The 15,535-nt window shown below is 36.1% G+C and overlaps 1 protein-coding gene and 1 long non-coding RNA gene across 6 annotated transcripts; one reads left to right on the forward strand and one right to left on the reverse strand.

Annotated features, from left to right (window-relative positions):
- Positions 1-887: 887 nt before the first annotated feature.
- On the forward strand, positions 888-2,277 carry LOC104450531. 3 transcript variants are annotated; one of them, XR_005552042.1, is made up of 5 exons: positions 888-1,143; positions 1,223-1,376; positions 1,461-1,541; positions 1,885-2,043; positions 2,231-2,277. It is a non-coding gene; the product is annotated as an uncharacterized LOC104450531 (long non-coding RNA). The 3 variants fall into 3 exon arrangements; XR_005552041.1 differs by having other exon boundaries at positions 1,461-2,043; XR_001988060.2 differs by having other exon boundaries at positions 1,223-1,269; positions 1,461-2,043.
- Positions 2,278-3,993: 1,716 nt separating this feature from the next.
- Positions 3,994-6,629, reverse strand: LOC104456771 (peptide chain release factor PrfB3, chloroplastic-like). Of its 3 annotated transcripts, none has more exons than XR_005551973.1 (4): positions 6,404-6,629; positions 5,385-5,779; positions 4,510-4,690; positions 3,994-4,317 (listed from the first exon to the last, which is right to left on the reverse strand). XR_005551973.1 is itself a non-coding variant. In XM_039315189.1 (3 exons), exons 1-3 carry the CDS (start codon positions 6,566-6,568, stop codon positions 4,025-4,027), a joined length of 639 nt encoding a protein of 212 aa, XP_039171123.1. In that variant the 5' UTR covers positions 6,569-6,629; the 3' UTR covers positions 3,994-4,024. The 3 variants fall into 3 exon arrangements, 1 of the variants encoding a protein (XP_039171123.1); XR_005551972.1 differs by having other exon boundaries at positions 5,385-5,597; positions 6,404-6,628; XM_039315189.1 differs by lacking the exon at positions 5,385-5,779.
- Between the last annotated feature and the right edge of the window lie 8,906 nt (positions 6,630-15,535).

Here is a 15,535-nt window from a genome sequence, read left to right on the forward strand (position 1 = left end):
GCGGACCGGCGACCGGCGGCGGCGGCGGGCGGCGGACGGCGGCGGGCGATAGTGAATGGCAACCGAGATGATGAAAGAGAAGAACAAGGTTTTACCGTTTTGATTCTTTTTCTGATTCTCGACGAGAATCAAATTTTTTTGATTCTCAAATCTTGTCCAAAATTGTTCCCGAACAAAAATTTACCAAACGCGATTCTCGTCCCAAACTGATTCTAACAAAATCAGAATCTAAGATCATGCAAGTTGCCAAACAGGCAAGAGGCCATAAATTCGGCTCACGTTGTGAGGGGACATCTTATCATTTAGTTAAATATAAAAATATATATTCTTTCCGCATTTTGTTATGAACACGGAAGCTCCTAACAACTCCATCGTTGTTATTGCTCCGACTTATATTTCCAAAAAAATTGAATTTTATTTGCAAAATCCCTTTGTTTATGAAAAAATTTTTGCAAAAAATTTGAAACCTGTAAGTCCTTTTTTGTAATGGTTGTTTCTGAGGCTTGTAAATTTTATTGTAAAGCATGTGGAAGAGTACAAATGACTGGGTTGAAGGACTTCCCTACCTACTGTTGCAGTTCAGAGGCATTCTGATTTGTTACCGCAAGTGCATTTGACCCCAATGATTCATATTTTGACCAAGAATGTTGGAGTCTGTATAGATATTCTGATGTTTTAATCTAGTTAATTGATATAATAATATGCTTGTAGTAGGGTTAGTCCATTTGCTTTGTGTATATTCGAATGAAATGCTTCTCATCTTAAATAAAGATCACAGCCAATGATCAGTTAAGTTGCTTATGAGATATAATTAGCATCTCAAGTGATGTTGGATGAATAATAAAATCGGCATGAGTTGCACTTTGTATGTCAGAAACGCAAAAAGTACTACCTTCTCTCTATATTAATTTGTGTAAGGTGGATACCGTGCCTTCTGGTTTTCTCCTACATTTGGCTTTTTTGGATTATTATTTTTGAGGTTATTACTAGTATTTTTTTTGTGCAGATAAAGCCCCTTTCAGTTACATATGGCTTGGGCATATCAGATCATGATTCTGAGGGACGGCTGTCACTGCATAGTTTGATTCATTCTATCTCTTGAGCGGTTACGTTCCTAATTCTGGTGATGGCCTGAGAAGACTGGTATCAATCTATTTCATTGGTTTATTCTGTTACACACTTTCAAGTATGATTCATTAATTCTGTTGCTTATTTATGTCAGATGTATAGGATTTCACAGTGGGATCCATCTCTTGGTAACTACATAAAGTATGTTCAGCACTATGTAGCCCTTTTGTTTTTTGATAAAGCTATTTAGACTTTTGTTCAGGAGTCATTATTCACCATATCATGGATCAATTCTACAACCTATGAAGGTTTTCCGATAGACTACTATTTTTATTCTGTTGCAATATTGTTTCATCTCTTAGTCAAATTTGTGCTTGCTGTTGGCCATACAGGAACTTGAAAAGTTGAAGCCTGTGATTTTGACTGGCGATCTGAATTGTGCCCATCAGGAAATAGACATTTATGATCCTGCGGTAAGGGAAACAATCAATGTGCCTTTTCTGCCTTTGATTGACTAGGTGCATTAATAATTTGCATGAGCTTTTTAACTGTCACAGGACAATGTCCTGGCCACACCATATGCCCCCCACCCCACTTAAAAGAGGGGAAAAACCCCAAAACAGAGGACTGTAATCAGGCTTTTCCTCCATACAACTGAATTTTGTTTTGGGTTTTTGTTGGGGGGGTGTTTGGGGTTTTGTGTTGGGGGTTGATAAAAATCACAATTTAGGCTGTTTGGCATCCCGAAACAGAAGTTCTTAATATGTCTAATGTTTCTTATTTCCGTCATTAATCTGATTGTCATGAGACTCCAAGGAAATAAAAGAAGTGCTGGATTTACAATTGAAGAAAGGGAATCTTTTGAGACCAACTTCCTGTTGAGGGGCTTTGTTGATACCTTTAGAAGACAGTATCCTCATGCTGTTGGTTATACTTATTGGGGTTATCAGCATGGTGGGAGGAAGACAAATAAAGGTATACATAGATCTACTTGATGGAACATTATATATCTAATGTTACACTTCTCTCCTGTAATGGTGATAATATGAGCAATGAAAAGCTTTTGTTTTTTGTTGAGTCATTATGCATATCGTTGTCTTATCAGATGAAGCATATGGAAATAGGTATTATCACCTGTTAACTATCCTCTTGCAATCTACAGGGTGGCGGCTCGATTATTTTCTTGTTTCAGAATCTATAGCAGAAAAGTTCATGACTATTCCTTCCTGATATCACCGATAGTGATCATAGTCCTATTGGCCTGATTCTCCAGCTTTAGTTCTGTCATCTCTTTTGGGATCTTGGTGAATGGACTGCAAAGGTAGTCCGGCAGCATCATCCTAGATGCTGTTTGCTGAAAAGTATTGAGCTTTTATTGTCATTGTCATTCATGTTGAAGCCACTAGCAAGGGAAAGTTTTTTTTGATGAAATTTGCTTAGCAAAAGGGGGCAAAGAAAAGAAGGAAGAGATGAAGGGGCTTACTGTATTTACTTTGTCTGGGCCCTGTGGAGTGATCTGGGTTTTTCTAGATTATTTTACAAGGCATCTTTTGGAGGAAGAGTGATGGAACATTGAAATCACTTTCGAAAAAATCTGTGCAAGTTTTTGAACATACATTCTGATGCCGAAGCCAGCAAGGGGAAAAATGCTGAAATGCTGAAATGCTGAGTGCAAGTTGTAGGTACAACTGTTCTGGTTCGCAATTCAATCTGATTATCTGGTGGATGTTTTTTTTTTTAATTTAAAAGTTAGTCTGGAAAGACCGTTGTCTACAACCGTTTGCTGCTCAGTCTTTTAAGGAGTAAGGCTGGGCGTACAATGACTTATCATGGATCCTTGCTTGCGTCTTGTTGTTAGAGAACCTCAAAGGAGCACGTATCAGCAATGTCATTTTTGGCTCTTGAATTTTGTACATGAACGTGGTAGACCTGAAGATGATGATGTTCACATAATTAGGTGTGAAAATGTCGGCAATGTTTTAGACAAATGTAATTAGCAAGTTTCATTATTTTATGGAATCCTCCAGCTGCTCAAGTGTATTACTGTTTGCTTGATTCCTTGACAACTACGAAGGCTCCTGGAATTTGTCTTTGCATGATAAGGGAAATTTGCTTGGAATTGTTATGTTGGTTATACCAGGAAGTCCCAGCAAACTTCACAAAGGCTAGGATAAAGCCTGAACTGCTAATTATTATCATCGTCTATCGACATGTTTTTGCCATCTTTAAACTTTTATCTATATCAATGAACTGCAATTGCTTCTTCATAAATCCTGAACTGCTTATTATTGCTTCTTTCTTAGTTATTCATGCTCATAACATGAACTTATCATGCCCACTGACTTCATAAACCAAGTGAGAAGACAGAGGCTGAAGCTCAAAGGAACAGTAACATCAAGAAATGAATCTACCTCGTGCGTTTAATTAGCACGCCTGTTCCTCACACCAAATCAAACATTGGGATGTCAACATGTAAACTTAATTACATCATTCCGAATTCTGTGAACACACGTCTTATACATACTCATCGAACTTTGAGCGATGTTTGGTGGAATTAGAATTACTTATTGCCGACAGTTAGAATTACTAAAGATCGTGAACCAACAAAGAAACTCGACTACCCGGACAAACTGGTAACTTCATATGCCTAGTTCATGACAATAGTCTTGATCTCGAGTAGTTTACACGCGTGTGATGGGAATTTGATTGGACTACCTTCAATTTTTTAGCTAAAATCTATCAGTGCCCCCAGTCAAAATGCCTACCGAAGGGTCACTTTCTTTTTTCCCAACTTATGGTTTTGTCAACAAAATAAATTTCAGGCGTAGATACATGTATGACAAAGGAACAATTGTCTTGTTTTTAACATAAAATAAACTTCAAGGGCTAAAACTTTGGGATGAAGAACCAACGCAGAGAAATAAATTAATAGAGCAAATTGGGAAAAGCTGCTTTACTATGGAGGCATGTCATTTGAGAGTCTCATCTGGATATGAGCTCCAATCAGAGGTTCTATATTACCGTCCAAAACAGAATACAGGTCAGGCATTTCAACACCACTTCTTACATCTTTCACATGCTTGCGAGGGTAAAGAACATATCTTCGGACCTTGTCTCGCCATACATCGAACACATTTTCTTTCTTGAAGCCATTTATGCTTGGAACTCCTACATCTCTGGCTGCGATAAGAAGTTTAGCCTTCAACCAGTTGAGGGCCTTAATCTTATTTGCAAAAATGCTCCTTTCACCTGGGATAAAAATTTTGAGATCTTATTTCTCAATCACAAAATGTCGTACTAGACAGGCAATCATGAACGTGTGTTGAGGAACAGGCATTTGCTTCTTTGTAAAGTCAAAAAACCAGATTGCGGAAACCATTGGTAAACAAATTTGAGTTGGAAGGTCAACCCTAACAAATAAGGGAATAGACAACTCATTACCCAAAGATTGGACGACAAAACCAGTAGGAACATGCTGAATAACAACTCCAGACCAGCCTTCAATGACTTTTACTTCAGGCGATGACGATGGGCACAAGATTAGCAAATCCTCCTCACTAATTTTTAGGTCAGGGGCCGAATCACGGAACAGATGAATTATATCGACAGCTGCTAGGCTAACCTGCAAATTTTGAGTACTAAAATGAGGAACTGACAGGAATTTAGGGGCCAATGATGTAGCAGAACAGAAACACATTACACAGAAAAGGCTTTTCTCGACCTTCAATTCACTTGTATAAGAAGCAGATATACTATAAAAAGAAACAACTTGAATGGTAGGATCCCATGAAATGCAACAATTCCCTTGGCTATGTTTTTTGAGTGAACTAAATCAACCTTAAGCTCATGTGCAAAATTAATCCACACACCATTTGAAGTTGCATATCTTATATTTTTTAGCCAATGTTAGACTCTATGGTACATGTAGACATCTAGGTGCCACACAAATATCTAAGTGTGTAATTAAGATAAGATCAAGAAAGAATTTACCCAAATATATACAATAAGGTGCCATGAGTACGAGTTCATATTTAGCTGCTTTGATTTCAAGAAAGAGCCACAGAAACAATCAATCTTTCAATTCCAATGTGTTTTTCCTTGCACACGGTCATTTACATGTTGTCATGTCTTTAATACACTTTAAATTGTTTCTTGATATTAATGATGCACTAACAAGATGCCACTTTTGCCTTCTGAATCTCCGGAAAGAGAAGAAACAAATCATTCAGAGCTCATTGTTAAAAAGAAGTCAAAACCAATAGCAATATACAAAAGTCAATGTTTCATCAAAACAAAAATGATAATTGTAAACCTACCTCATCAATTGTTGATCCAGTTTCTGAACCACTTATTATTTGATGAACACCCCTCTCCCCTTGAAGACAACCATATGCATAATCAAATTCAAATTCAACTGTTGCAGAAGTGATTCCACCATTTGTTGCCCGACGCTTCTCTACAATCCTCCCTCAATAACCTTGCTTCTCAGCCCATTTTTGGTACATTCTCAGTAGTTTTTCAGCCCATAACTGGATTAGCAAATGCATGAGAGACAGAGAGATTGGAACCAGCAGAGGCTTAAGCCCAAAAGATTTTTTTTTTTTTTTTTGGGTCAACAAAACTGAGTGAACTTCATTGAATTAGCTAATGGAAAAGGAATATATCCCCATTATAGATGAATATTACAGTCCGCTATTTTCCAGGATTTCATCTTTCATATGCAAATAGATTGGCAACTTATCATTCCCTGTCCTAGTTCATACTGATGTCAAAATGAAGTATCCTCATAACAGAAGTATCCTCATAGTGGAGAATAATATCGAACCACTATCCATACTGATCAAATTCTCACTTTTCTTTTTTCTCATTATTCTTTTGATAGCCACCACATTATCACTTAATGTTTACTTCTGAGTTGGAATTCAGGGGAGGGACATGCAAAATACCTCCCACAGGAAGAAGGATACTAGACAATAAATTAAATATCCACTAAACCCTGGAGAAATCCCACAATTGATTTTCAAGACATCTAAGTCATCAAGCAAAGAGATTCGTAAATAAGAAGTAACTGAAGTGGTGATGCGCACAAGCATACATATATACTAACAAGATTCCACTAATAATGTCCCACCCTTATATGTACATATATATGCAGTTTTTTCATTCTCAAGTTCTTTGAAACTCCTATATTTTGGCGTGAGTATTATAAAGAAGCAGGAACCATAGACTCTGCATCCATTCTACATCAATGTATATTACAATGGAAGAGTGTGATATAAACATCATCTCTTTGCACATGCATAATTATTCTAGAAATGAAGTTAGATTATCAAACCTCATGGTAATTGCCATTGGATTCAGCTTTGATGACCATCGACGCTCCATTCACATCATATGGTCCCTTAAGAAGCTTTAACATCTCATAACAGTCCAAAAACTTACTCATATCCAAAGACGAAGTGTATGCCTGCTCAAAAAGAGCATAATTAATAGCATCCATCTCCACCAGTTGAGTTATCAGCTTTGCTTCTTCCGCCTGCAAATTTCAGCAGATAAAAGTCAACTAAAGCTAGCAATTGCACTTCCTTTAATTGATACAGTTAAACTAGATATGACAGTCATTGATCAGTAATATTCACTTCCCTGCTCAATAATCTCCCTTGCAAGCATCAAATTTTGAACCCTAGGCTTGCCTCATGGATGAAAGAATGCACAGAGAGACACGCTCAGGAGTGTAAATAGGTCATCCCTAATTAATGGATTCATGGTAAATTCCCTTATAGTGAATTCCATCCATAGACGCAAAAGCTTATCGCAATATATAGAAGCAACGGTTACTTATTTCTTAGGTATCTAATAATTCTACAAATATTATCTGTTGAGAGTGCAGATTATACATTTAGTCATCTCCATACATTTTAATTTGTGCTAAACGATACATGAGCAAGCCTCACTAGAAGGGGAAGGGACTTATTTATATTTACAGCCTTCATGTAAAAATCAAGGGCAAATTAAAAGTTTTATCCGATAAGTGTAGTCATTTTTCTTTTACCCTTCATTACAACATATTTCGTACATTAATATCCGGAGAAAAAGAATATTAGAAAAACTATGGCGGCTAGAAGTAAAATCTTCAAAAGGGAAGTGTTGATCATTCCTTCTTAACCTCTCAACATACCTGAGTGTTTTCATCTATGCAGTAGTCTCCTAATGAAGAGCTCTATCAGACTGTATTTCTTATTTTACATGTCAGTGTTCACACATATCACACCCTTTGTTAGTAGGTGAATATTTTTCATTCTCACCAATCAAAGAATATGGGAGGTGACATGATGGGGTTTTTCACCATAGGACGGATCTTCTATTTGTTTCTTCTCCCTTGAACATTTTAAAGTCCTGCTCAGGTCCATTCTTCCAATAATCAAAGTTATTTTTCTTTTACCCTACATTATAACACATTTCGTGCATTTGTATCTGGAGGAAAATCAACGCTGAGTGGGCATATTTTGGGAGAATGCTTATGGAAAGATGCAAAGCACCTACAGGTTTTCAACGTGTAGAGTGCTTTAAAAAGAAGTAAAACGTTACATTTTTTTTAAACTACAGTAAAACGTTACATTAGTTGGCTCATTATATCACCGACGAGATAATAGAATTAATTAATGCTGTTATCACATGTAAACAAAATATTTGTCGTTCTCCAAAAATTTAATGGCCACAGTACATAGTCTCAATATATTCATCCGTTCTCTGATACAGCATGTTATAACATGCCGAATTCAATGGTGGCTACACATATGAACTCTAGGAACCATGAACGAAATTACGTAACTAAGGGTTGACTAATGAGAATACCAAATTCAAATTCTTGCTTGTCAGAGTGGACACAAAACAAGAGGGATGACAGCGTGAAAATCAATTACTTTGGCTGTATTTAATTCAACATTTGAGAAAAGCTTTTGAGTAGATGCTAGCGTAAATTTTTTTCATGAAGAACGAAAAACTGTTCAATTTTCTTCTGGCTCTTATGCATAACTATTTCCATCCTTTTGATGAGAATTAGTTTTTGACCTCGTCTCTACAACTAGGAGCATCACGTTATCGTCAATTTATGATAATCAAGCGACAAATATTATTGACTTCTCTTTCCTTTCTTTTTTTGGCATGCCATTGCGAAAATAGGTCAAATAAAAGAAACGAAAAAGAGAGATTCTCTCTCCTCATAGACTTAACACTAGCCTCTCGTTTTCTCACTCCCCAAAAATGCAAGGGGAGAATAAAGGGAATTGCGGCTCGGTAACCTGATTCATACCTTCTAAATGGCACTTTGATTCCCTTTTGATTTCGTGTTCTTCGCTGTAATTTCAATTAATCGATGCATTTTTCCTTTAATTTCTTTTAATCTCCAATCGCTACACTTTACTACTCAAGCAGTTTATCTTTCTTATCATTTTGGTCGATTTAGCACCATCCATTTCACGCCCTGCTCTCCAACCTCACACGCCTTACACGTATGTGCACCATTCGATCCATCTTTGAAACCCTTATTTTGTGTGATGTTCGATCACTTCATGGTTGAGCTAGAACCAGAGAACAAATTTTATGATTTTAATTTTTTTTTAATCGCTCAATCGTCAGACTTAGTTAGGTCAATTTAGCACCGACGAATATGTAAATGATTATGCTATCATGTATAATAAAATTATCAACAATAAAAATTTAAGGTTTATTAAAAATGTAATTTCATCATTATATACAAAATTCCATCTTTAATCATAAATAGCAGTAATTGAGATTATTAATAATTATTTCAGTTATTCTATTGTGAAGAAAACGTATTTGAACATGAAATTTGTGATAATTGTATATTACATTCATTTAAGTTATTAAAAGAATTTCAACTATTGTACTGTTAACAATATGATAATTAGTTTCATACAAAGCGTATAATAATAATAATAATAATAATAATAATAATAATAATAATAATAATAATAATAATAATAATAATAATAATAATAATAATAATAATAATATGGTATTATTCTTAACCATAATATTTGAATAATTTTTTAATAATAATAATAATAATAATAATATTATTATTATTATTATTATTATTATTATTATTATTATTATTATTATTATTCAAATATTATGGTTAAGAATAATACCATAATTGTTAGTGATATTATGGATGTTAGCAATATTAAAATATCTTTTAGACACATTTGAGATATTTTCTTTGATTTTTTATATTTATTCTGATTATGCATATCTGATTTGATTTTCTTTAATTTCCTCTATCAAAGCTCGACTCTGAAAATGATAGAAAAATTAGGAAATTAAATCAAAAACCAAATAAAAGTCACTAAATAACTCAAATTAGAAACAATAATCTAATTCTAGGTGGTTATTTAATAGGAGAAACATTAATGAGTCATGCTAATTTCGGTTGACAATTTTTAAAAAGAGCTAGTAAATGTGAGGGATTGCTAACCGAGACAAATAAAAATTAGTAACCTAGTAGAAAAGTTGGTAAATCAGGAAAAAAAAAACTATTAAACATTGGTAAGTAGGACAAAGGAGAGTTGACAATCAAAAGTAATTAGTAATTTCGGTTGATAATTTTATACTGGTAAATTTCACTAAAAATATTGGAAAGTTACCAACGCATTACCTGTAAATAAGTCACCCGTAGTTTTTTCACAAATGGTTTTTTGACACCTACCGAAACATACCAGCATAGAAAAAATGCGTATTTTTTTTTTTATTGCACAGAGCCACAGAATACTGCTGCTTTAGCTTTACACTTTTCCATTGAAGACAATATATTACATTGTTTCCTCCCAAGCTATATAAAAGAATGGAGCCGACTATATCTCCTAGATAAAAACCTAACTATTTCTAAACCTAAAAATGACAAACTATGTATCACTGTCCACACATTCGAACTCATTTTGTCAATTGAATGATGATTTCCAAACCTAATTTATGTACACAAACATAGTCATCCACGATCCTCTACTTCGATTCAACTCCACCAAACTAATTTCAAAACCTAAACCCTAAGCCCATTATTTCCTCAGGATAAGTACACTAATGGTGCCATAAGTTGTGTACGGCGCTCACTTTGGTGTCAAAACTTTCCACCGGATCACTTAAGTGCCAAAAATTTTGCAAAACGCTCACTTTGGTGCCAACTCCGATCTGGTTGGCTGGAAATCCGATGTGGCATTTTATTTATTTATTAATATTTGAAGCCGACGTGGATTGCCAGAGAATACAATCAGCATGCAAACAACAAAATGACGCCATTTAGCGTCTTTTCCCCCAAATAAAAAACCCTAAATCCCCAAATTCGAGTAGAATCGGAAATTGAAAACCCTAAATCTCAAATTCGACCAATTGGAGTACATACTTCGATTTTCTCTCAAAGTTATCAGCTCGTTCTTGCGAATGGAGAGCGGAAGCTTTAGCAGCGGCTCACATTCCTATAAAAAAAAAAGCGAATTAGATGTTGAGTGTTACTGATATTGTGGGTTACCAAGTCCGAAAAGAACATCTTGGACTCGGTTGAATCCCGGGAGAAGATTCCATGGGTGCGGCAAATATAGAGAAGGCTCGAAGTGCAAATATTTCAAATGGGTTGATAGGAAATTCTCTGATCGAGCGACAAAGGTGATCATGGAGTTACTTGAAGGCCGAAATCAACATCCACCTGCGTTAATGGACGAGTTGGAGAATGTCGACTCAATACAAGCTCAAATGAAGGGTTTAACATCTCTGGTCGACCATTTGAAGAGGGAGGATTCAAGGCTGAAAATTGAAAGAAACTTTTATTGAGCGTTGATTATGTTCTTATTCTTGTGTAGTTTATTCAAATGTGAAGTTAAGTAATAAGAAGAAGTTTGTGTGTCTACCATAGTCGAAGTTTGTATGTCTACCATTTTTGTATGAAGCAGAAGGTTTTGTTGTAATCCATGGTAGAATGCAAGGTTGGAGTTGAAATGCATTAATTGTGAACACTTCAGAAATGCAATGTTTGCTTGCTGCATTTTTTATTTGCCCTCCTGATTTGTTGGTTTGTTGGTTTGCTACAACTGCAAACCATGACGAAATGGAAGGTTGGAGTTGGAATGCATTAGTTCTTAGCACTTTTTATTGTTTAGTTGTGTATTGACAATGTTTGTTTTGATAAGTTTTTGCTTCAAATAGAATGGTTGCTGCATTTTTTATTGTTGTAATGGTTTGCTGGTTTGCTGCAACTGCAAACCATGGCAAAATTAAGGGATGGTGACAAATTAACAATTGACCATTTCAGTGCCAAAAGTTGTAAATAGTGATCGCTTGAGTGTAAGTTTTTATAAAAGTGATCATTTAAGTGCCAGTCGCGATTACAAAGTGATCACTTCTATTGCACAAGTTGTAAATAGTGATCGCTTGAATGCCAATTTCAAACTTGCACCAGTCGTGGTGCATCCTACATCTTGTTCTTGCACCAGTTAGCTTGCTGGTGCATCTTCTTGCAACACAACAGCCCTACAACGAGATGTATCAGCACCCAAAACTGCATCTTATTCTAGCATATACAACCAGAACCCCACAAATAGCATCAACGCATCAATCGTATCCTATTCCAGCACATACAACCGGAACCCCACAGATAGCATCAACGCATCAACGACTTCAACTAGAAACACTATATGCACATATTTAAATCTAAAAATAATAGCATCCTCATAAGAATATTGCACCAATAGCAAAATATACAGAAACATCTATTGTCATTGATATTGATTGATTGTTTACAAAAGAAAAAAATAACATGAACTTCACTCTCCAATCATTGAAGGTTCATCACCCTCTTAAAAAACAACTAATGGCAATATGGAGGCAGCAACTACCATCAGTGATATAATATCCAACACCCTCCTAAAAAAAAAAACATAAAAAGATGCGACCATGTCCAGCACCACATAAAAATAAACATAAACTATGTCCAACACCCTCCCATCAGCAGCACCACATAAAAAGAGACCAAGTCCGACACCCTTTCATCAGTCAATATGGACAACATCCTGATCTCCTTTTCGTCTTGGGGCTTTGAATTGATTAATAATCCGAGCACTCTTTCAAACTAGATGTGCAGGTTCTTTAACTAGGCGTTCTATCACCTCATTTTCCTTGTTTTTGACGGTGGCTATTCTTGTTCTAGCACGTGTCATGTGTTGATCCATATCATCACTATCGTGCCCAATCATTGGTTGAGATGGAACTGGTGATGAGTTATGTTTGGATGGCTGTTTTGCAGCTATTCCCACTATCTTCTTCTTTGGAGCACTTTTCTTTGGTTGTGCCCTTGATTCTTGAGTTGGCCTACCTTGAAAGAGAAGTACATTCGAAGTTCTCCCAGGCTATAAGAATATAGTGATATTGTCAACCAAATAAATTGAAGTACAATAAATTGAATGCATAAGGCCTACAAATCTTACATTCAAAATAGTCATTCCAATTCGTTCATCTGTGTAAATCTCATAACCATATTATCTTAATCTTTTTCCAATAGCCCCTCTTGTTCGCTGTGGTGCATCATTTTCAGCAACAACAGATGGGGGAGCAGCCTCTGCAACTTGTGCAATTGCTCGTCTTCTCACCTGAAAAACACATAACAAATTTAAAATTCAGCTCATAAAAGACAAACACAGCGATGTACAACTTACATGAACTTTTTTTCTTCTCGTTTGCTCAACGGTGGACTCAGTTGTTGTTGATGTCCTACCTATTTCAATCTCTGTCCCTATACTTGAGCCTACAACATGGCATTTTTCTGGCCCTTTAGAAAGCCTTACAACAATGTACTATATCAAGATCATGACCAACTATAATAAATAATGAGACATCTACTCATTTTCATGGTGGAAACAAATGGAGAGAACTTATCAAATTACAAGTGCATGATAGAGGAAAAGTACAAGAGAAGCCAGTACACATGGTCAACCATCAAACTCTATCGAATAGGAAATGTGAAGTTACTAAGGTAAAGATGATACTTATCTTACAGTAGGGCTTTCTGTTTGCCCTTCGGTAGGCACTACTGCAGGGCCTTCTATCCTACCTTCACTAGGCCCAACAAGAAGCTCTTCAATAGGGCATTCTATCCTACTTTCAACCATTACATCTTGCTATTGATGCTGCATTTTCAGCTCACAACCTTTTTTATTGTGGCATTCCTTGCAGCAATATAAGCATTTCATCTTTGAGCCAGTCCTACTCATCTTCTGACTTGATGTCTCTTCCTGCTGCATTTTTTTTTTTTTTTTTTGCCTTCCAATTTCCTTTTTCAGCGGCAAAGGTGGAGGGCTTTCATGATTTGTTGGCTTCCAAAATTTGCTACTTCTGATAGGCTGCATCATGAATTTGTATGAAACATGGTATGAGCTTTTTTTGTACTAATTATATAGGTAATTATCTGGGTTTTCTTGCTTAATCTGAATAACATAAATTGCATGGGCACAGGAAATTCCATTCAGTTGCCAGACTTGGCATGAACACTTTATTCTATCCAGGTTAACAACATACTTATCCTGATTTTGAATAATCTCATATTTATTATCTCCATTCCAAAATGGATGGAAGAACCTACTAACAGCAATGTTTGCATCCAATCTCTTCATAATCCTAAGGCCACAGTCTCTAGTCCATTTCGTAGCCTCATCTCTTTGCCTATGCAGTCTAGTCATCACCATCACTCAAATATTATCAAGCATGCTGATAATTGGTTTGCACCTGGTCTCTAAAATTCTGCCATTGAAAGCTTCACTGAGGTTGTTATCAATGATATTGCATTTAAACTCTTTGCTAAAAAAGGCTTGACACTAGTGCTTAGCTTCTGTCTGGAAGAGTGTATTAAAACCTTCCTTTGTCAGTTGCAACAATCCTTATTTGGCTAATTTGAAATCAGCCATGTTGGTACTCTTTGCTATCTGCTAGAACTGCTTCTGGAGCTTATCTCATTTGAAGTTCCTTGACTAGTTTGCATATATATGCCTCGCGCACATTCTATGTTCAGCATGTGGCATCAACTCAGCCAATGCAGGAATAAGTCCCTACAAAAATTCAAACCAATAAATACAAGTCAAGAAAAATATGCAAATGATTAATATTAAAATGGAGTGAATTAATTGATAATGAAATTACATTCTATTGGTCGCTCATGAATGCCCATCCTTCCCCATCGGTTATCTCAAGGTCAGCCATTAAATTTTTAAGAAACCAGGACCAAATATCCTTGTTCTCTATCTTCACCACCGCCCAAGCTATCGAAAACATGTGATTATTGGCATCTCTCCCAACAGCAACCAACAACTCCCCCTTACACAAACCCTTTAGAAAACATCCATCCAATCTATCAAATATGCTAGAACTGCTTCTACAACCAGCCAAGAAACCTTGTTTGCATGCATCAAAACATACATAAAATCTATCAAATCTAGGCCTAAGATCAGGGAGTGGCCTCTCCACAACCTCTACATACACCCTACAGCCAAGAAACATGCATTCGCCAGCATAGTCCCATACTTGCGCATATTCTTCCTTATACCCCACCCATCAGTATTTTCATCACCCTCATCTTAGCTCTCTTGCATTGATTTCTCGACACATTAACCCCTACTTGCTCTTTCACTAACTCTTAAAATTAAGGACTCTTGATCACGGGCATTGCTTTGATAGTGTTGAAAAAATGTTTCGATAACCACACACTCATTATCCTTTTATTGTTAAAAATAATTGGACAAGTATGTTACTCCTACAAAGATCTAATCTAGAATGACCCATTCTTATTTAGTGCACCATAGAGCTTTCATGGACAATTGGGTTGTGAGCACTTAGCTCTCACAAATTCCTTCATGTTTCTAATAAATTTAACACTCCTCTGTTCACCAATGGAGTTCTTCACAACGGCTTCCTTGAACTGTTTAGCATCGTCATGCCTACAGACAAAATATATTTATTAACAGTCGAATCATAGTAAGGGTACTTACTTTTTATTTGACGAGCAAGTTCTTCATCATCATTGTCAAGCTCATTCTCCGAACCAGCAATTTCATCGCCGTAGCTTTCTTCATCTTCACTTCTATTACCTTATGCTGGAACTCCATCCCCATTTACTGGCTCGGGCCTCTTTGCTGAAGGTGCAAGTTTTTTTCTCAAAAATTCCCTTTGCTTTTGTCTTGATTGTGCGAGTTCATCATCATCTTCATCACTTGGGAAATTTATTGAAGCAAAATATTCATCTTTTGATTCACTAGATAAAGCAATTTCTCATTCTAATCCAATGAAGTCCTCATTGCCCAAATCTTTACCCAAATCTTTACCCAAGCTTTCAGAACATGTCACTGTTTGTTCATCTTTATCAATGTGAGTTCTCTCCCTTTCATCCCTGACCTGCTTACTTGCTTGAATA

This window comes from Eucalyptus grandis, chromosome 6 (assembly GCF_016545825.1).
Source record: "Eucalyptus grandis isolate ANBG69807.140 chromosome 6, ASM1654582v1, whole genome shotgun sequence".
NCBI lineage: Eukaryota > Viridiplantae > Streptophyta > Magnoliopsida > Myrtales > Myrtaceae > Eucalyptus > Eucalyptus grandis.